Here is a 21,984-nt window from a genome sequence, read left to right as displayed (position 1 = left end):
CTTGCTTAAAAATCTCCTGGCAAAGTTTGGCTTGCTTTCTGAACAAATCAAAATTAAATCTGTGTCACTTACAGAACAATCAGATTAGCAGCCCTAGAATGTTCCTGAAGGAGTTCGTTCAAACGGACCTGGCGGTAGCTCTGTTTAAAAAGAAACAAAATTTACTGCAATAAAAAAACGGGGGGTCTTGACTTAAAGCGGAGTTTAGTGATCATAAAAAATTCACACAGGCCATACTTCTGTAAGTCATACTTGGTCTAAATTATATGGACTGCAAATTGGGAAGCATTAAGTTTATTATTGCTTGAGGAAAACCTAAAAAAACAACCCCCTGAAACATTTCATATTCCGTTGTCATTGCCATATTAATATGCACCAAAAATTATTTTTAGTCTGCTGCATAATATAAAGTATAACTTCACTTAAGAGACATGAACCAGTGAGATTAACTTTTTAATCTCTTAAAACTCATTTGTTGCATGTTTTTGTGTTGATGATCCTACTGAAGATCAATAATTTCCCAGTTTCCACAGGCACCTTTTGCAGAGAATCCTTTACTTATTTGGAGGGAATATAGAATATAATCTACCTTCTCTATAGAATGCTCCCTACCCACATGACACAGCATATTTCCTAACTAAGTTTGCCTGGGCAATGATGTTGCTTTTTTTTTTTTTTTTTGCATTTTTAATCCTCCCCCCCCCAATAAAAAAAACATTTCTGCCTCTTACCAACCTCCCCCCGCTGCAAAAGCGATTTTATTCAATGGCTTCAACATTTCAAGTGATTTTACTTTTCTGCTTCCCATTTTATTACATTCAGTAGCTGCGGCATATCTATATCAGCAACTTAAAGAGCAGCTCCGTGCATGTTTATTCAGAAGCAAGCCCCACTATATTAAATGGAATTTATTTCCAGCATAAGGGTGGATAGGATGGTGTCCTTAAACTGAATTCTCACTCCCTCTTCCCAAGGACCCTTGGAATAAGATTGTTCTGTTAGGGACTTGAAATGTGGTGTAGACAACCCATAGCCCCCTCCCCAAATTGCAGTTCCCGGGATTCTTCAGCACAGGGGACCTTTCTTAGCCCAATAGCCCACATTCCAGCATGGGCAACCTCCCAGGCCCTTAAAGCAGTGACAGGTGGGGCTACGTTTAAAAGCAAGCAGAGCAATCAATATCTTTGTCATTGTTTAGTAGATAATATTCCAGCCATGGAAAAGGCAGAGGTTTACACACACACACACACACACACACACACACACACACACACACTCCATCTCTCCATCCTCCTTCCAGGAAAACCAGAAGCGTTATCACAGATCATGGGCACATTCCAGCCCAGCAGAAGCACTCAAGGAAGGTGTGGCCTGTGAAAAGGTGGGTGGCCTGCAGAGAGTCCCACAGGCCAAGTGCAGAGGCTGGGTAAAGGTAAAGGACCGCTGGATGGTTAAGTCCAGTCAAAGGTAACTGTGGGGTTGCGGCACTCATCACGCTTTCAGGCCGAGGGTGCCAGCGTTTGTCCACAGACAGCTTTCCAGGTCATGTGGCCAGCAGGAATAAACCGCTTCTGGTGCAACAGGACACCATGACGGAAACCAGAGCGCACGGAAACGCCGTTTACCTTCCCGCTGCAGTGGTACCTATTTATCTACTTGCACTTTTGCCATCCTTTTGAACTGCTAGGTTGGCAGGAGCAGGGACCGAGCAACAGGAGCTCACCCTGTTGCGGGGATTCGAACCACAGACCTTCCGATCAGCAAGCCCAAGAGGCTCAGTGGTTTAGACCACAGGGCCGTGTAAAAACTGGTAAATATTTCATTGCGCATATGCCCTTAGTCTAGTGGTTTATTACTGTCAATTGGAACCAGTCCATCCCAAAACATTAGAAGCAGTGTCTTTAAAGCCTGCATGCCATCTTGAGTCCCCTCTGGACAGATTAATGCCATAAATAAACAATATCATTCAGCAGCTATTTTGAGTAGTAGCAGTGCACCTGCCTTAATTCTATACATGGGGTTCAAATTAAATACTGTTTTCTGCCAAACTTCACCATTTGAAGAGATGCTCACCAATTTCCTGACTGCTAATGAAGCTAGGTTTTCTTTTTCCTTTGTGACCTACCAGATTTGCCTTATTGTTCTCAGGTAGTGCTTGTGCACGATTTTCCTTTTTGACTAGCCATCACACAATGTCAAAAGTAATGGCAGGTATTGCTCTTTACCTTTTCCTTGACTGCTTCCAGCTCTGCATCAGTGATTTTCCATGGTGCCTCTCTCTTTAATTTCTCAGCAGTTGTTAAATCTTTGCAGCTTTCATGAAGGCGGTATGGTTCAATCATCTCTTCAAAGAATTTCCAGCTGGAACAGAAATTATAAAGGAGGCATCACAGCGGGACTCTAACTCATTATTTCACAGATATACCTTAGAATGGGATAGACTCTGTTGGCTTTGGAATTGTGGCTGAATTTCATAAAAAAAAATTAGACTTCATGCATCAGATTTTATGCTCCGGTATATATGAGCAGCTTCATTGTGGAAACACCTTGTCTAGACAGGTCTGCATTTGTCATTGCTAAGCTTTTTTTATCTATCTTAACTGTAAAATAAAACATAGCAGCTGTAAAATAAAACATTAACTGTAAAATAAAACATTCATTTCTGTGTACACAAGAAGAAAACAACAGTTTTCTCTTTTCCTTGTTTTGACTCCTGTTGTTTGGCTGTATTACTAAAACCAGGCATAGGCAAACTCTGGCCCTCCAAATGTTTGGGACTACAGTTCCCACATCCCTAGCTAACAGGATGGTGGGATGATGGGAATTGTAGTCCCAAACATCTGGAGGGCCGGAGTTTGCCTATGCCTGCTAAAACTGTGGAGGAAGCAACAACAACAACAAAAAGGGGGGAGGGGGGAGGCCACAATCCAGCATTTGGGCTACACTTCAATGTGCACCTAATTCTGTCTTGAATTGCGACTATAGTTTGTCAATAATAGCTTTCCAGAGATACGAAACTGGCATGTGAAGTCACAAGTCATTATGCCACAGGTATTGATTCTGAGTGTCCTGCCATGGTCTCTGGTTAAATTAGTTTGTCAGATTTTCATTATACTCAGATTTGTACCATGGAAGAGCCCAAACAAGCCCTCTGCCCCTGACCAGTGCAGCAGAACATGGGTGTAGATTGCTATTACTGTAACGTCCAATACATGTGACAGGACAGAAGGCCCTATTTCTTATTTCAGCACCAAGCGTCATGTCTTGACTGGTGGAGTCCTTGCCAGATGATGACCAGGAGGCCCCAGCCTTGCACCAAGTCCCGAGTCAGGCTCCATCTGGGAGCGAGGAGCCAGAAATCTGTGATAAGGCTGAAGTGGAGCCATCCACATGCAGGATGAGTTTGGCCTCTGAGATCAAGGCAGAATGGGCCCCAAACTCAGGGGAGATGCTGTGTCACAAACTACCAGATGGAAACCTGGACCAACTGGACAAGTGCCAGCCTATAGGCAAGTACTGCTTGGGAATAAAGGTTTCGTCTCAAGGAGACCTCCAGATGAAGGCAGTTGATAGAAGTCAACTAAGATTGGGATGCATTTAAGGCAGCTCCAGCTCAAACCCCCAGTGGAGGAGGTTGGAAAAAGCTGCTGGAACAACGTTTGTGTAACACCAGTACTCTGCTCTGCCTGACCCTCTGCCTTCTCCAACTCTACTCTTAGGAGTGCTGGGTCAAAAAGTACTTTTGAATTTACTAAAATCATATTTTCACTTATTTCAATTTCTGAGTCACAGTAGCATCTTATACATGCCTAAAGGTAAAGGTAAAGGAACTCCTGACCATTAGGTCCAGTCGCAGATGACTCTGGAGTTGCGGCGCTCATCACGCTTTACTGGCCGAGGGAGCTGGCGTACAGCTTCCGGGTCATGTGGCCAGCATGACTAAGCCACTTCTGGCAAACCAGAGCAGCGCACGGAAATGCCGTTTACCTTCCCACCAGAGTGGTACTTATTTATCTACTTGCACTTTGACGTGCTTTCGAACTGCTAGGTTGGCAGAAGCAGGGACCGAGCAACGGGAGCTCACCCCGTCGCGGGGATTCAAACTGCCGACCTTCTGATCAGCTCTGTGGTTTAACCCACAACACCACCCACATTCCTACTCAGAACTAATCCACATTGAGTTCAATGAAGCCTACTCCCAGGTAAGTGTTATAGGATCACATCATCATCATCATCATCATCATTATTATTAAAAGCTGATCTTACCTCTCTTTGTTTGGTTTCATATTGATATCACCAATGATGTGAATGTCAGCAAACTTTATTCTGAACTTGCTTAAAAGTGAAGCCATCCTGAAAACAAAAGGAAAGGTGTATTTTTAGCATTGTGATTCAGAATGCTGATAAATAAATAACTAGTTAAAGAGTTAAAATATAGTAAAGGTGCATTAATTGGTACTTCTCAGTTATAGAATGTGGTGAACATGGCATGGGCAAGCTAGATGATTTAGCCGAAAACCAAGAGCGGTGGGAAGTAAAACCAGTGGGCTTTACATGGGCTGCAGCACTTCCATTATTTTCTGGACCAAGTAACAGTCATAGAATCACAGAAAAGTAGAGTTGGAAGGTATTCTGAGGGTCATCTAATCCAACCCCTGCAATGCAGGAATTTCAACATGCAGACCTCTTCTAATCTGATACCATAACAGACCCTGCTTAGCTTGAAAAAGAGCAGACAGAGGGCATGTTTTGTCAAAATAAATAAAAAAATAAAAAAATTGTTCAGTAGCACCTTAGAGACCAACTAAGTTTGTTCTGGGTATAAGCTTTCATGTGCATGCACACTTCTTCAGATACCACTCTTCTTCATGTTTGGTAACACTGAAAATATCTCCAAACTAACAATGTAAGAGGATAATGCAGGTTTGAGACTACTACTAATACGTAGAATTTATATAGCACTTCAGATAGCTCCACATATTGTCTCAGTAATTCTTAAAAGGACCCTGTAACAGGCAGTTAGGACTGATAATACAAGGTCATCAACAGCAATTTCCCCTCTCTCTTTCCCCTCACCTCATGCACAAATAATCTTTATAAGCAACGAAACCTTAAGCAGAACATTAAAGCTATACATACATTAGCTTTTCCTCTTCCAGGCGAGTGACTTTTCCACCAGTAAAAATCCTTAATTTACAATCTTTCCATTTTTTGCGGAGGGTGAGCATGTAGGGAATTAGGAGTATTAACCCTGCGTAGACAGATTTTATTAAATTAAATATATACCAAAACTAGAGCAACGCATAATAATAAAAAGCCACTTTAATTGCTATTAAAATTGTGTTCCCCTATTTTTTAAATTTTTCAGATAATTGGTTATTTATTTTTATTTTGCAAACCCTACCTTGACTATTCAGTCTCTCCCACGCCATCACTGTGTGATGTTCCTTTCAGCGACTTACCTCCGTCATCAAACAGCCACCACACGTCAATGGTACCTTTCCCTTGCTTTTTTTTAAACTGAGCGCTGGCTTCCAGCAACCGCTGATTGAATTCCCCAACATGCATAGAAGAGATTGTGCTAATGCTGCTTTCTGAAAGGAGAGGACATACTCAGAGCCTTTCTGCACAATCACCGAAAGTGCTCCACAACACACCAGCTTAGCACTTGGAAGGCAGTTAAGTACAATGAGAAATGCTTCTTTAGCCTTTGAGCACTTCATGGATCATACATTTAAGTTTCATAACCCAGGGGACGGAGCATGGATTTACTAGAGCGAAGTGAGTGAGAACCACCCTCTTTTGTTTTTAAATAACTTGTCGCTACTTTGAATTATGTTTGGTTAGTGTCATTCAGTTGTTCAAAAGGCTGTGAGATTAGTGGCTTGGAATGCAGTGAGTTTGTTCATTACCCACACTGCATTTCAAACTGCCTTTGTGTGGGATGTGATACATAGATAGCAGTCAAGTACAACATTCCTTGTTTTCCTAGAGTGGACATGCAAGGGGATGTTTGGTCCAGCCAGTCGGAACTTCCTGTTTCCTCCTGGGTAGGGACATACAGTGGTGCCCCGCAAGACGAATGCCTCGCAAGACGAAAGGGTTTTCCGTTTGCGAGTTGCTTCGCAAGACGAATTTCCCTATGGGCTTGCTTCGCAAGAAGAAAGCCCATAGGGAAATCTCCGGGGACCTCTTTTAAATGCTGGCGGTGGGGAGCAAAGCCTTTCCCCCCCTCCAGCCTTCAGAAGAGGTCCAGGAAGGCCGGCGGGGGCCGAAAGGCTTTGCTCCCCACCGCCAGCATTTTAAAAGCAGTCCGGGATAGCAGGGAAGCGCTTCCTGCTATCCCGGACGGCTTTTGAAGGCAGGCGGGGGGAGCAAAGACTTTTGCCCCCCCCCCGCCGGCCTTCAGAAGAAGTCCAAGACCTCTTCTGAAGGCCGGCGGGGGGCAAAAGTCTTTGCTCCCCCTGCCTGCCTTCACGGGAGAACGGAGAAACGCAGCGTGTTTCTCCGCTGTCCCGGATGGCTTTTGAAGGCAGGCGGAGGGAAGCAAAGACTTTTGCCCCCCGCCAGCCTTCAGAAGAGGTCCTGGACCTCTTTTCTTCCCACTTCGATGCCACCCGCCAGCATTCTAAAATCGCCCCGGGACAGCGGAGTAGTCCTCCGCTGTCCTGGGGTTTTTTAAAATGCTGGGGGTGGGAAGAAAAGCCCTTGTTCCCCCCCCCCAGCCTTCAGAAGAGGTCAGGGGACAGACTGTCCCCGGACCTGGTCTGAAGGCGGTTTCCATAGGAACGCATTGATTGATTTTCAATGCATTCCTATGGGAAACCGTGCTCTGCAAGACGAAAAACTCGCAAGAAGAAAAAACTTGCGGAACGAATTAATTTCGTCTTGCGAGGCACCACTGTACCTCTTCTTGTATGTGACTAGAGGTGGGTGTGACCTTACCTGGGCAGGTAACAAACCCACAAGACACGCAGCCCTCCTCTCTCTTTTCCATCTTCCTTTCAGTGTGTGAACTGCAGTGACTGTCATGCTGCAGTCACTGGGATTAACCCCCCATATGGAGTAGATCCACATGTATATACCATATTTTTCACTCTATAAGACGCACCAGACCATAAGACTCGCCTAGTTTTTGGAGGAGGAAAACAAGAAAAAAAATATTCTGAATCCCAGAAGCCAGAACAGCAAGAGGGATTGCTGCACAGTAAAAAGCAGCGAAAGCAGCGCAAAGCGCAAAGCTTCAGCGAAAGCAACGCAAAGCGTCTTCAGGGCAGCAGGAGGAACGCTCCCCCTGCCCTGAAGAGGCTTCGCACGGCTATCCCAGAACGCCAGATCGCTGCGCAGCAATCCCTCTTGCTGTTCTGGCTTCTGGGATAGCTGCACAGCCTGCATTCGCTCCATAAGACACACACACATTTCGTCTTACTTTTCAGGAGGGGAAAAGTGCATCTTATAGAGCGAAAAATACGGTACTTTTTAACTAAGTCTGCCTTCAGGGATCCAACTGTGAACTGAATGTGAGTAAACTTCTGTTATATACTTTACACAAGATTGTGGTGTGTTTATTCTTTTAAGGGGGATATAAGGGAACTTACCAGGATGCTAATAGTGAGAGGCTTAAACAAGCCTGCAACCAGCTACCCACTATGCGTTTGAAAGGGGAATGTAAAACTCTGCTAAGTTATAGAACTTGCTAGCGTAAGTTCGGAAGGATATTAAAACAGGAAAGGTCATGCGTGTCAGGTGAAGAGATCCCTGCTCCCTCTCTGACGTGTCTTATACACAGAAAAGTATGGTACTTGACAGTTTTTGTTGCAACAGGCTAACATGGGTACCCTTGGGTTCCCTTCTGAAATTGGTTCTTCGGGAAAACTAGTTGGTGACCAATAAGCTATTATGTATTTTATCTTTCAGCTTCAGGGCTTGCCTTTTTTGGGTATAGTCTTTGTAATGTTGAGCTTGGCGGCTCTTCTGAAGTATCTCTGGATGCCACCATTTCCTTCTTCAAATTCACTGTCCTTAATGGTAGCCTCTAGAACTTGCCTCTCCTGCTCCAGCTTCTTCAATTCCTCTGTCAAAAGAATACAAGACTGTCAATAATAATTGCTTGTGAGTTGAGAAAGACAGATAAGATCCAGTTAGGTCTGTGGCATTTGAACCTCACTGAATGAAATTGCTTTTCATTGGCCACGATTGCCTTGCATTAAATAGATCCTTAAAGGTAAAGGGACCCTTGACTGTTAGGTCCAGTCATGGCCGACTCTGGGGTTGTGGCGCTCATCTTGCTTTACTGGCCGAGGGAGCCGGCGTACAGCTTTCGGGTCATGTGGCCAGCATGACTAAGCCGCTTCTGGCGAACGCCGTTTACCTTCCCGCTGGAGCGGTACCTATTTATCTACTTGCACTTGACGTGCTTTCAAGCTGCTAGGTTGGCAGGAGCAGGGACCGAACAACGGGAGCTCACCCAGTTGCGGGGATTCGAACCGCCAACCTTCTGATCGGCAAGCCCTAGGCTCTGTGGTTTAGACCACAGCACCACCCTTGTCCCATAATAGATCCTTACGCAGGAACAAAAAAAAAAAACGTTCTTCAGAGTTTCTTGTGTTGACGTCTAAGCTCAATATGCTAATAATGCTAATGTATGCAAACTTAAACTGAAAGCATGGTCAATGTCCAGCACAAATATTTAATTTCTCTGTTTTGTTTCACTACATTCTGGACAAGTACTCCTGTGTAGAGATGGGAAGGCCTGGCAAAAACCCGGAAAAATTGTTTTTTTCTGGAAAAATTAAAAAAACCTGTTTGATATAGTTTGAATATTCCACCCCCCCATTTTTCTGGGGGGAAATGGGGGGAACTGGGTCCCCCCCAATTGTTTTCCAGGCCTTCCCATCTCTACTGTGGAAAGAGATTTGGACTACAATCCTATAGCACCTTATTTGGGACCAAGCCCCACTGAGCTCCATGGGAATCACTTCTGAACAAACAGATACAGGAATGAGCTGTTTGCAAAGTAATGCTGTAAATAAGGTGATACAGAAAGTATACCTAGTTCCACAGAAAGGACAGTGGCAGAAATATAATTTTCTTTCAATTACATTCCCATGTAAATATATGGTTTTCGTATGATTATAACCACTTTCATATTTCATCAAGATTAAAACAGGTGAAGTAAAGACTGTCCTTTTTAAAAAAAGAAGTTGTAGTTGAATGTGAACAGACCATTTTTTTTTTTTTACCCATTTCCAGTCTTCTACATAAATTTACTCTAGATCTGTTCAGAATGTTGGGAGTTCTTTGTTTAAGATTCTCTTGTAATTTATTCCTCTTATCTTCTTTTTCCTATTTCAGTTTCTTAGCATTTGGAGTGTTTTACTCTAATGGTACAGAATTGATATCTGCTATTATTTCATTGTAATCTTCTAGGATGTATCTCAGATTAGTAAAAAAACAACATATCAGCTAGTTTCCTCACTATTTTTAAGCAAGAGATTATAACAGGTAGTTCTTCTGGAGACAAGCCAATGAATAGAACATTGTTCTGTCCTGAATTCTAGCCACACAGATCACGGGATTATTTGGCTGGAAAGAAAAGTTTGCTTTTCTATATAGTAGAACGCAGCAAACAAATCAGCTGTATTTGTCCGTCTGTTCCAGTTCGATAAGAGAGAGATTTGTGTGTGTACAGAGTAAGACCCACCTTAAATACTTCACTTAGACCATTAATATTTGTGGGTGGATTCTGAGCAATTTGAGGATAGAAACTGTGGATAGAAATGAGGAAAGGCAGCAGGTGGCAGCAGAGAGTTGCAATTTTGCATTATGATTACAACCAAATATTGATTTCAAGATAATTCTTGGAGATTAGTGATGGGAATCTCGTTGCTCTCCAGATAATGGCAGATTGAAACTATCTTCAGCCTTTGCCAGCATGGCCATTGGTCAGGGATAGCTGAAGTTGCAGTCCAGTCACACCTGGAGCTTCACAGGTTACTCATCTTAATATTTCCCTGCCCTGCTCTTAATATTTTGGGGGGGATCTTTCCCTTCTGGAAACTCTCTAAAATGAAAGGCAAGACCAACTGATTTTTAAAAAGGTAAAGGACCCCTGGGTGGTTAAGTCCAGTCAAAGGCGACTATGGGGTTGCGCACTCATCTCGCTTTCAGGCTAAGGGAGCTGGTGTTTGTTCACAGACAGCTTTCTGGGTCATGTGGCCAGCAGGACTAAAATGCTTCTGGCACAATGGAACACTGTGAAACCAGAGTGCTGAAGGACTGTCTCTTTAAAGCACTTTGCTTGTCTATGGGGCAGGTGCAAGGAGTTCAGCTTGAGAGGAGTAATCTGGGCTGAGAATGATGTAGGAACTTGGAGCTGGAACTCCAGTAGACTAGGGTAGGTAGCTCTAGCGACCTGTCCATGGTGCTGAAAGCCTTGTGTCCTTGTTCACCAGGTCCGGATCTCAGATTATATTCCTCTGCCAACCTGCCATTCTATCCTTCACCTTCCAACATTCTCATCCCAGGGGTCTTGATCATGGATTGCATGTTGGTGTCCTCTTTTTCCTAACTGTTCCTGGCCACTTCTGGGATCGTACCCAGCTGTCTGTGGGCTTATCCCAGGGTGGTGGTGGTGATGATGATGATAATATAATATCTCATTTATACCCTGCGGGTGTAAATACCAGCACGGGGGGGTGCTGTGGTCTAAACCACAGAGCCTAGGGCTTGCCGATCAGAAGGTTGGCGGTTCGAATCCCTGTGACATGGTGAGCTCCCGTTGCTCAGTCCCTGCTCCTGCCAACCTAGCAGTTCGAAAGCACATCAAAGTGCAAGTAGATAAATAGGTACCGCTCCGGCAGGGAGGTAAACGGCATTTCCGTGCACTGCTCTAGTTCACCAGAAATGGCTTAGTCATGCTGGCCACATGACCTGGAAGCTGTACGCCGGCTCCCTCGACCAGTAAAACGAGATGAGCGCCGCAACCCCAGAGTTGTCCATGACTGGACCTAACGGTCGGGGTCCCTTTACCTTTACCCTGCCCATCTGGCTGGGTTTCCCTAGCCACTCTGAGCGGCTCCCAACAGAATATTAAAAACACGATAAAACATCAAACATTAAAAACTTCCCTAAACAGGGCTGCCTTCAGATGTCTTCTAAAAATCAGATAGTTGTTTATTTCCCTGACGTCTGCTGGGAGGGCATTCCACAGGGCGGGTGCCACCACCGAGAAGGCCCTCTGCCTGGTTCCCTGTAACCTCACTTCTTGCAGGGAGGGAACCGCCAGAAGCCCCTCAGAGCTGGACCTCAGTGTCGGGGCTGAACGATAGCCTGCCAGTTCTGATGTGAGAATTTCCTCAAGCACAAGAACTTCTGTTTTCTAAATGGGGAGTGCTTTGAACATACAGTGGAAATTGCTGTGCACTTGGGGAGTATTCATCTATTATTACCTGGTGATCTGAATCCTGACCAGATTCCCCCCCCCCAGCCCAGATTGAGTGTTATCTACTGAAATCCTTTCTCTGACAATACTACAGGGATAGCACAGCTTTCTAGCCCATTGATTATCTTCCCCTCCACTTTTATGTCTAGATTTCAATTTGATTTCTTTTATTGCAAATATGGGCATAAAATCCCCCACTAATTATACATATCTTAAGAGTTCTCAATCTCCAGAGAAGATAATTAACCAAATCAATGGCCATGCCATAAAAGTAATTGAGCTGGTGCGTTTGGAAACTAGTGGAATTTTTGAGGAAATGTGCTTGTTTACAGGAATAATGCCTCTAGCGCACAAATTTTGTGAAGTTCAGTTCATTAAGCCAGTGTGGTGTAGTGGTTAGAGCGGTGGACTTGTAATCTGGTGAACTGGGTTCGATTCCCCGCTCCTCCACATGCAGCTGCTGGGTGACCTTGGGCCAGTCACACTTCTCTGAAGTCTCTCAGCCTCACTCACCTCACAGAGTGTTTGTTGTGGGGGAGGAAGGGAAAGGAGAATGTTAGCCGCTTTGAGACTCCTTAGGGCAGGATATCAAATCCAAACATACCTTGAACCAGGAGGACTTGCGATATGTCAAACCCTTGGCTTATTCGAGCAACAACCACACCAAAGTCAAAGTCAAATGCATCGCTGGAACAAAATATAAATGTATATATGCATATAAATTGTTTTAACACAGCATTGGAATAGTGACAGTTTACTTGGACATTTTTCACAAGCAGCATGAGAAACAAATGGATTTCTAAAGTTAGAAAGTCCATTTTGAATCCTCCCCCCACTCTCTCCTTTAACCATCAACAGTACTTTGATTTCCCAGCTCTTTGGATTCTGATATATAGAATATATGAAGGAGCATTGCAAACATTGGATTAGCACTTGTAACATAATTTGATAAAGGGTATTGAAAAAGGAGATTTAATAGATTGGATAAAAGTATTTAGTCGCAGAAAAGAGAAGAGAAAATTATTGGAAACCAGGGAGAGGAGTGGGGGGGGGGGAGTCCATAGGTTGGAAGAACCCTTATAAAGATATTGAATTCATTATGGATTAATGCAAATAATATTGTATGCTAAAAAAATTCTAAAATAAAATATATAAAAAAAGATTCTGACCAGTTCCAGCTCCCAAAATCACTGGCATAGTCACCTATAGAATTCCTGCTTCTATCCTTAACTGAACTATGTTTAAACCTCTACAAGACCTTACACAGTTCTTTTGTGACTGTGTGTTAGCACAAAGAGTGTGAGCTGGTTTCCAGTAACAACACCAGGGAAAAAAATCGGGGATAGAGCACAGAAGTGGCAAAGTATATTTCTAGGTGTGCAAGAAATAGAAATAACAGTACAGTAGTACCTTGGTTCTCAAACACCTTGGAACTCCAACCCGAAAACACAGAAGTAAGTGTTCCGGTTTTTGAACATTTTTCAGAAGCCGAACATCTGATGCGGTTGTCGGCTATTGTTTCCGGGGCGCCTGCACCAATCAGAAGCTGTGTTTGGTTTTTGAACATTTCAGAAGTCAAACAGACTTCTGGAAAGGGCTAACTTTGATGCTTTTGTTTTTGCTATTTTGCATTTTTGTTTTTGAGGCCTTTTTGCTTAATTTGTTTTTGTGACTGTGTGGAACCCAGTTCAGCTACTGGTTGATTGATTGTGTGACTGTGGAAATGGATAAAAGCCCCCCATCCAAACAATGACTATCATTAGTGCAGGTAACAAAAATATTAATTTTAACTTTTATCATCTACAATACTATCTTATTTATTTTATAGTATAGTACATTGATTATTGCTTTCATTTTATGGATCAATAGTCTCGTTAAATAGTAAAATTCATGTTAAATTCTGTTTTAGGGGTTGCTTCTAAAAGTCTGGAACGGATTAATCCATTTTGCATTACTTTCGATGGGAAAGCATGCCTTGGTTTTGGAACACTTTGGTTTTGGAACGGACTTCCGGAACGGATTAAGTTTGAGAACCAAGGTACCACTGTAGTAGATGCAGAAGGAAGATGTTGCTTAAAAATCACTGTTTTCCATGTTTTTTAATCCATGAGTGGAAATATCTTCTCTGCTTTTTCCTGTCAGTGAAAAAGCTCCATGAGTTGGTTTTTTGGGAAGGGGAGAGCAGGAGGGGGGGGGAATTATGCAGTTTATCTGTTCCTGCCACTTGTCTGCTTGGGCTCTGTATGCCCAGGTTGTTTGGGGTTAAAAAACAAATGAAGCGAAATGCAGATGAAAGAATATTGGCAGTCCCTGCAACCTGTAGTTTGAGCCATGGAGGGAAGCACAAAGTAGATTTTGCTTGAGATAAATGCCTAATCAAGTTATTTTGCTCTCAGCCATATGGCTCTTTCACAGAGAAACCTCCCTATTTCTTTTCCTTTTTTTAAAAAAAATAACCTTTATTAAATTTCCAAATTTTACATTTCAAATTAAGCCAATGAAGGCAATGAATGTACGGCAGAATAAAAGAAACCTTCCTATTTCAAGGCATGTGTAGGTTGACAAATTTAAAATAGTTTGAAACTAGCTTAATGGTCACGGTTAATTCCAAGAACTTCAGGAATTGTAATTTTGTGAAGTAGCCAATAACTCATCCTATGCAATTGGTCAAATTGCAGTCTATAGAATTCTTGTACTGGGAGCCATGACAGTTAAACAGTTTTGAAACAGGCTTAAAATTTGTAGTGTGGCCATCAAAACACATTCTTTTAATGTCAAGCATGATGACTCTCTCGCTCTGCACACCAATATGCATGTGAAGGAGAAATTGGTTTGGGGTTGTGGTCCTAAACATCTCATGTTGATGGCTGGGGGTGGGGAGTCATTATTTCGTAATTTCGTTGTCCCCGAGGGCGGGCATAATGACAATAAAGATATATTATTATTATTATTATTATTATTATTATTATTATTATTATGTTATAATCTGTGTTTTCTGCCAGTGTGGTGTAGTGGTTAAGAACGGTGGACTTGTAATCTGGGGAACTTGGTTCACGTCTCCGCTCCTCCACCTGCAGCTGCTGGGTGACCTTGGGCTAGTCACACTTCTTTGAAGTCTCTCAGCCCCACTCACCTCACAGAGTGTTTGTTGTGGGGGAGGAAGGGAAAGGAGAATGTTAGCCGATTTGAGACTCCTTCGGGTAGTGATAAAGCGGGATATCAAATCCAAACTCTTCTTCTCCTTCTTCTTCACATTGGAGGGGGTTTTCTGCTATGTTGGAGGGCCTAGTTTTGACCAATCAGGTGGGAAAGCTGTTACCAGTAGTAACAGGAAGCCCCAAAATGGGGCATTTGGAGGTTGGGTACCAGATCTAGCAGACCCAAAGCCTCATGGATCCCTCAAGGGCTGGTGGTTCTCAGGTCCCTCAGCTATGCCAACTGGTGCAGCAAAAATTGAAAACATTGCCACCATCTTATGCCCTGGCCAGCATGAGGCACAAGGACTATAGATGTAGTGGTGGTCTGTTGTCGCCCTACTCCCCAGCTGGGGTTTTGATTACTCCCTACTTACTGTGTGGTCCACTGTTTGAAACTGGAATCCTCAAGTTTGATGGTGTCTTTATTTGTTGTGACACCATCAAACTTGGGTCTCTAGCTGTTGTGGGACTACAACTCCCATCATCCCTGACCACTGGTCCTGCAAGCTATGGATGATGGGAGTTGTAGTCCCACAACAGCTGCAGACCCATGTCTGAGAGACACTGCACTATTATTGAGAGATGGCAAACAGTTCCAGTTGTGCCCCAAAGCAGCATGCTAAATTCTTCAACTTACTGTACAACACCCATGTAATTTTCAACTTCTACTGCAGTGGCTTCTTTCCAGTCCTTTTTAAATCCAAGCACCAAAGTATTTGGTCTCATCCTGCCCAAGCCGGAGGCCTAGTAATATTAAGAGGCAGTGTTTAACAAGATGCATGTGCAAGGTTCATCCAAAATGAGAAATAATGGCAAAAGATAACTGAAGTAATGTTCTGGAGGGATTTGAGATTAAATTACATTTGGTGAGTGTCCTTCATGCTTGTACCCAAGCAGCACATATAAAGATTAGCTCTAAATCATCTCAGCTGTAAATGGTTTTTAGATGACAGAAATGTAGCTTTGCTAAATTAGCATACATTTGCATTTTTTCTGATGCCTGCTCATTAAAACGATTTAATAATTTAAGATCAACAGAGTTTTCATGTTACTGTTCATGTGCTCATTTTTAACATGATAGCACTAGGTTTGTAGCAGCACCCATTATGAAAGCATGGCATGAGATTCCTGTAAAGAGTTCTAGTATCTAAGACTAGATCCTTTTATTCAGGTCCTTTTATTTAATTTATTGCTGCAGTCCTAAATACAATTATTTGTAAGTCCTATTGAGCACAGCAGGACTTACTTTGAACTTGCTGAATCAGGCTGCAGGATTCCTAGCATCCTAGGAAATAATTCACACCTAGCTGAGCACATTTAGGGGGCCAGGATTTGTGTGCTATTGTCTGGAAGTCCACTCCACTTCACCGTGGGGAGGAGTTGTGGTGGACCATGTGGCTACCCACTCTCCTCTGGGGGCAGGGGACAAAGTCCCACATTGCCCAGAGGATCCCGGCCATGTCAGCAACCAGTCAGCCAATCCGCTGGCTGGGGGGGGGGCGGGTGTGGCTGGGACCCATTTAAATGGAGGCGCAAGCCAGAGAGCTCCAGGGAATGTTTAAAAGGCTAGCTGAGAATGTCAGATCTTTGATGCCCCTAAATGCATAAGTTATTTAACCTTATGTGCTGAAACTGGCCAACAGCTAATGGAAACCAAAGCATGGCTCTCTACAATCAAGGTCTGGCTGAAAGTCCACTATAGAACAACATCTAACTCCTTCTTAACCTCTATGCTTGAAGAACGCATCTCATCCAGATGGTATAGAGTAGGGACAGCCAACTCCCAAGAGACTGGGATCTACTCACAGAATAAAAAACTGGCAGTGATCTACTCCTTTTTTGGGGGGGCGTCAGGTCATAGTTGTTTAGCTTTTTTTAGGGAGGAAAGTCAAAGTTGTTGACCTTTTTTGGGGGGATCAACCAGTCGATCGCGATTGGCCAGATGGGCATCCCTGGTATAGAGCAATTCATGACAAAATCCATAGTTTGGGCATTGCTCTCTAAAGCCTTGAAGCATGTGACAAAAGTCACATATTCCAATTAATCAAGCAGTGGCTCTATGACCATGACAGTGCTTGCTACCTCATACTCTGAGATCTTGTTCTCCAGAGTTCTCCTTAGGTGTCACAACATCCTACGGAACCTGTGCCAAATACCTAAAGAATTTACTACTCCTGTCCCACTGAAGAGCCTTTATGCTCGCAAGATTAAATACTTTCCCTTCTGCAGTGACTAAAGGGAGATTCTCACATACTCTATATCAAGCCTGTTTGCCTGCCTGCAACCAAGAAGCATCAGATTCAATGGACCACATTCTCTTAGATTGCTACACTGTACACCTGGCCATCTGATGCTGAGCAAAATGTTGGATCTCCAGCCCACAACTCCGAGAAGAAGCTAAATGAGGTTCTCCTGGCAGATCGGGACAAAGATACCACAGCTCTGGTAGCATCCTTTTTAGCCACAGTTTTACCCAAGGGTTCCCAACGGACCATCCCTTCAGGAAATAGACTGAGCGTAGCAGAATATCTAAGTGCACATGACCACAGTGTGACTCTTTAACCCTTGACAGCTTCATCCTTGTCCCTTTAATTATCCCAGTGATTTGAAACGTTTTATATTGCGAGGCCAATAAAGGTATTTGATTTGAATGTAACATTTAGTTCCATACAGAGACAAAGAAGATGGGTGTTATTATCTTTTCATCTATTAGATTTCACCTGTGGTGCTGCTGTGTATTTAACAGCTCACCTGGTAGCTATAGGTAGCCAGAAATTCCATGCAAGCACGTAAGAGGGCTCACAGAGGAAGGATAGGTCGTTACATCCCTGAAACAAATACGTGCTCTTCCAAGCCAGTATTCCCAGCATGTTCTCATTTCTGTCTCAGTGATGACTTCAGTGGCTTGGTAATGTACACAGAACGGGATATGATCTCCAAGGATGTACTTTATGGGGATCTGGCTTCAGGCACCAGGCCCACTGGCAGACCAAATCTGCATTATAAAGATGTCTGCAAACATGGCACGAAGGCTGGCAACATTAACCCTACTATGTGGGAGTCCCTTGCAGACGTCTGCAGTGCATGGAGACAGACAGTCAGATTGTGCATACACAGCAGTAGCCAGAGGAGAATGACTGCTGGGGGGGAGTGCAGAGTCAAAAACTACCATGGTGCATCTGTAACAGTGAAACCAGATGCCTTCATCTGCTAGGGCTGCCATATGTCCAGGTTTTCCAGTGAATTGGGCTGCAAAAATGGCGTCTGCGTGGATATATCTTTTTGCTGAATTGGATTTTCACTTTGGGGGATATGGCAACCCTATCATCTGCCCCATCTGCAATAAAACATGTCTTTCCCATATTGGTCTCTACAGCCACAGCAGGTGCTGTGACTCTCCAATGGAGAGTTTATCCTCAATGGCACACTCTTCCATTGTCTCTCAAGACAGACAGATGTCAACATTGAGTCTGCACGAGCTGCAGAGGAAGGAAAGGGTCTTCCTTAACAATTGGCATGGGAGTGCAGCTAGGGAATGGGGAGGAGAAGATGACATTCTTCTAAAGTCATCTTTTAAAGTGTGGGGGGAACAAATGACTCCATCCCTCCTCCACAAGTCTACTTGATGGTAGGTAGTTAAGAGGCTAGTAAACAATATATCAGTGCTGGCTGTGGAGGAGCAAGCCAGTGGAAAATTAAACAAAATTACAGGCTATTAACTTTTGTGGGATGTAATCCACTGGGAGCAGTCAAATACAACATTCCTGGTTTTGCTAGAGTGGACATGCAAGGGAATGTTTGGTCCAGCCAGTCAAAACTTCCTGTTCCTCCTGGCCTGGAGCATCCTTCCTTTTGCATGTGACTAGTAGGTAGGCATGTCCTTTCCAGACCTGGCAAAAGGCCAAGACATGTAGCCACCTCCCTTCTTTTTCGTCCTGCCTGCTTCTTGCTTCACTTGGACTGCATGGCTGGCTGTCAGCCAGAAGTCCCTAGGTTATCTCCCGTGTGGGGTAAACCTGTTTGTACATATTTGTAACTTTAAGCCTAAAGCCTGCCTTCAGATATCACGCTGTGCTCTGCCTGATCATGACTAAAACTACTTTTTGTTACTTATGAACAAGACTGTTGTGTCTTTATTCTTTTAGGGAGGGATCAAAGGGGTCTTAACTGGAATAATAGAACATATCTCAATCTGGGCAAGCCAGATTGAGTTGCTTATTATCTTATGAGACTCACATGAGTCTGCAACCAGCTTCTTGCTGTGTAAAGCCAGTGTGGTGTAGTGGTTAAGAGCGGTAGTCTCGTAATCTGGGGAACTGGGTTCACGTCTCCGCTCCTCCACATGCAGCTGCTGGGTGACCTTGGGCCAGTCACGCTTCTCTGAAGTCTCTCAGCCCCACTCACCTCACAGAGTGTTTGTTGTGGGGGAGGAAGGGAAAGGAGAATGTTAGCCGCTTTGAGACTTCTTAAAGGGAGTGAAAGGCGGGATATCAAATCCAAACTCTTCTTCTTCTTCTTCTAAAGGGGAAATGCACTCTGCTGTATAAAGAAACTTGCTACTGCGAGTTAGGAAGGATAATATTAATCAATATATCCTCTCCTGTCACCCACAACATTCTCACAACTTTAGTCTGCTGATATGTTTGGAGATGTAGGATTATGTTGAAGTCTAGTTCACAACGTGCATGTTTATCCTTTGAAGACTGCACCATCAACTAATGACTTGGATACCATCACAGATCTTACATTCCAGATAAAACTTTAAGGTCTTGTTTGTGTTTGTAGCCACTGCAATATATGTTGAGGCCTCACTTGTTTTTTCTCTCGGTATAAACATCTGCCACACAATGTGGATAAGATAAAGAAACTGTTGCTGTATGACAAATGAGTTGCAGCATGATGTTATAACACATAAAATATTAGATGTAATGCAATAGAACTTGTTTGGGTAGTCTCAGGCGTTTGTGAGACATCCTTAAGGCATCTCCATTTACTACAGGGCCATTTAATATGGCATTGATTAGTTTCTTTCATAGCTGCATAGCCTGGACCCAGAATTATTTCTGAAGTAAGCCATAATACAGAGAGAAAGAGAGAGAAGGAGGGGGGTGCCTCCAGGATTTACTCTGCCTTTACAAGACATTATCCACATCTACACAAGCATTCTTCACAAATAAAGAGAAATTCTTCACCTAACGGAGGCTGCTTTGAAGTCATGCTCATTGCATGTGCAGTGCAAATAAAGAGCTTACTTGGAGGAGACTTTTGACTCCATCTCTAAAGCTGTCGGCTGCCACTGCAGCATAAAAGGCTTTCCTTTTGTTCTTTGTCAGCCAGGCCTGCTTGGTTGCCATGCCGCTGTTCATCTCTGTAACGCACAGCTTGCGTGGGCCCTGCGTGACACAATAATATATTAGGGAGAGGACTTTGTATTATGCATCACACAATAGTGCGATTTTGAAGGAGTAACCGAATCTGCTCTACGAGGGGAGGGTGGAAATAATGTCAAGGAAGGGGATAAAAAAACCACACACACATTTCCACAAAGGTTCTGCAGAGATTCAACCTTTTGAAATGAAACCTGCTGCCAACATCACTCATTTTCTATTTCAAGGAGGGGGTAAGCCTGTTAACACCACTTAGGTATAGTGAGAGCTGACAGAAACAAGTATGAAAATATAACTTGAGAAGTGGGCCCCGTAGCTCTTCGACAAGGGGCAGGAAATAGCATGGGGTTAACACCGTTAACAATCTAATGATCTACATTCTGGAAATAATTGTTTTCAACTGGCAAACCATTTTATTTTTTTTACATAGTGTTTATGCAGTAAAGTTCACAAGTTGGTATTTGGGGGGGGGGGGTATGGCAGCCTGTTTTAGGAATGGTGAGTGCCAAGTGCTGAGTGTCAACACAACAGCTAGTTCACATGTCCATTCATCGAGTGCTGGACTAGAGACTCGGACAGCAGGGTTCAAGTCCCCTCTCAGCCATGAATTTGGGTGAACTTGGGCCAGTCACTTTCTCTTAGCCTGACCTACCTCACAGGGTTGTTGTGAGATAACATGGGGAGGAGAAGAAGCATATATGCTACCTTGAACTCCTTCAAGGAAAAAATGGGATATAAATCAAATAAATAACAACAACAAAGTCAGTTCCCAGCAGCCTTGTTCTGTAAAAGATAAACATGTGCTCATCAAGCCCAGTTGCCGCTAACGACTAAAAGCTTCAGGTGAATATTGCATTGCTCTTTTTTTTGCATTGGGGCTCTGTGACCTTTTTGAAATGGGCCTTAAATACATGCCAGGTTCCTTGACTGTTAGTTCCATTCTTAAATTCTGGGCTCAGAATAAGGCAAATTGGATAAATTGCCATTGGAATAACTGGTTTGCAACATAGATTTTGACTATAAATTCTTTTATCAGGTACAGCGTAAGTAGTATTCTTTACATGGGAATTGGGCTGGTGTTTTTTTTAAAGACACCCAAGTACCGTATTTTTCATTCTATAAGATGCACTTTTCCCCCTTCAAAAATTAAGGGGAAATGTGTGTGCGTCTTATGGAGCGGATGCAGGCTCCTTGGCTTCAGCAATAGCAACGCGAAGCTTCTGAAGCGCAGAGGGAGAGCTCCCCCGGCGCTCCGGAGGCTTCACGTTGCTTTCGCTGAAGCCGCCTGAAGCCCCTGGAGTGCAGTGGGAACTCCCACTGTGCTCCAGAGGCTTCAGGCAGCTATCCGCAAGCCTTCAGAGTGCAGCAGGAGTTCCCGCTGCGCTCCAAAGGCTTGCGGATAGCTGCCTGAAGCCTGGAGAACGAGAGGGGTCGGTGCACACCAATCCCTCTTGCTTTCCAGGCTTCGCTTCGCTGGAGAGGCGCTGCACAGTTTTCCCTCTCTGCGCAGCGTCCCTTCAGCGAAGCGGGAGGAGAAATGGAAGGGGCTCCGTTTCTCCTGCCGCTTCGCCGAAGGGGCGCTGCGCAGAGAGGGGGAGAATTTTTTTCCCTGTTCTCCCCCTCCTATGGTCCGGTGCGTCCTATAGAGCGAAAAATACGGTAAGTGTAATTGTGCAGTCTTTCTGGGCATGATGGGAGTCCTGCTTGCAGAATACCCCTGTTTCATCTCTCTCTCCTTTTCCCAGTTACACATCTCCGAAGTTCATCGTGTCACATTTTTTATTTAGCCAACGAAACTAAGCTTGCATTAAATCTCTCAAGAAGGAAGAAACCAGCTAAAATGCTTACACTAGCACAGCATGCTTATGTTAAATGTTGGTAGAAATAAAAATATATCAACACCCCCAAAAAAACCCGCTTGCTGATCTGAAACTCTTATAGATCCTAATTATGTGTC

At 43.8% G+C, this 21,984-nt stretch overlaps 1 protein-coding gene across 2 annotated transcripts in view; it reads right to left on the bottom strand.

The window, feature by feature from the left end:
* Window positions 1-21,984, bottom strand: part of SLC12A1 (solute carrier family 12 member 1) — a 78,958-nt gene that overhangs the window by 1,675 nt on the left and 55,299 nt on the right. For both annotated transcript variants that reach the window (XM_083712539.1, XM_083712538.1), the window contains 9 exons: window positions 19,893-20,033; window positions 15,278-15,384; window positions 12,048-12,130; window positions 7,931-8,074; window positions 5,463-5,594; window positions 5,140-5,251; window positions 4,267-4,353; window positions 2,226-2,361; window positions 73-140 (listed from right to left, as the gene is read on the bottom strand). In XM_083712539.1, the coding sequence (XP_083568665.1) occupies window positions 73-140; window positions 2,226-2,361; window positions 4,267-4,353; window positions 5,140-5,251; window positions 5,463-5,594; window positions 7,931-8,074; window positions 12,048-12,130; window positions 15,278-15,384; window positions 19,893-20,033 (1,010 nt within the window). The remainder of the gene's footprint in view (window positions 1-72; window positions 141-2,225; window positions 2,362-4,266; window positions 4,354-5,139; window positions 5,252-5,462; window positions 5,595-7,930; window positions 8,075-12,047; window positions 12,131-15,277; window positions 15,385-19,892; window positions 20,034-21,984) is intronic.

The sequence above is a fragment of the Podarcis gaigeae genome (genome assembly GCF_964106915.1).
Source record: "Podarcis gaigeae genome assembly, chromosome: 14".
NCBI classification, from domain to species: Eukaryota; Metazoa; Chordata; class Lepidosauria; order Squamata; family Lacertidae; genus Podarcis; species Podarcis gaigeae.
This window is presented reverse-complemented; position numbering and strand designations above follow the sequence as displayed.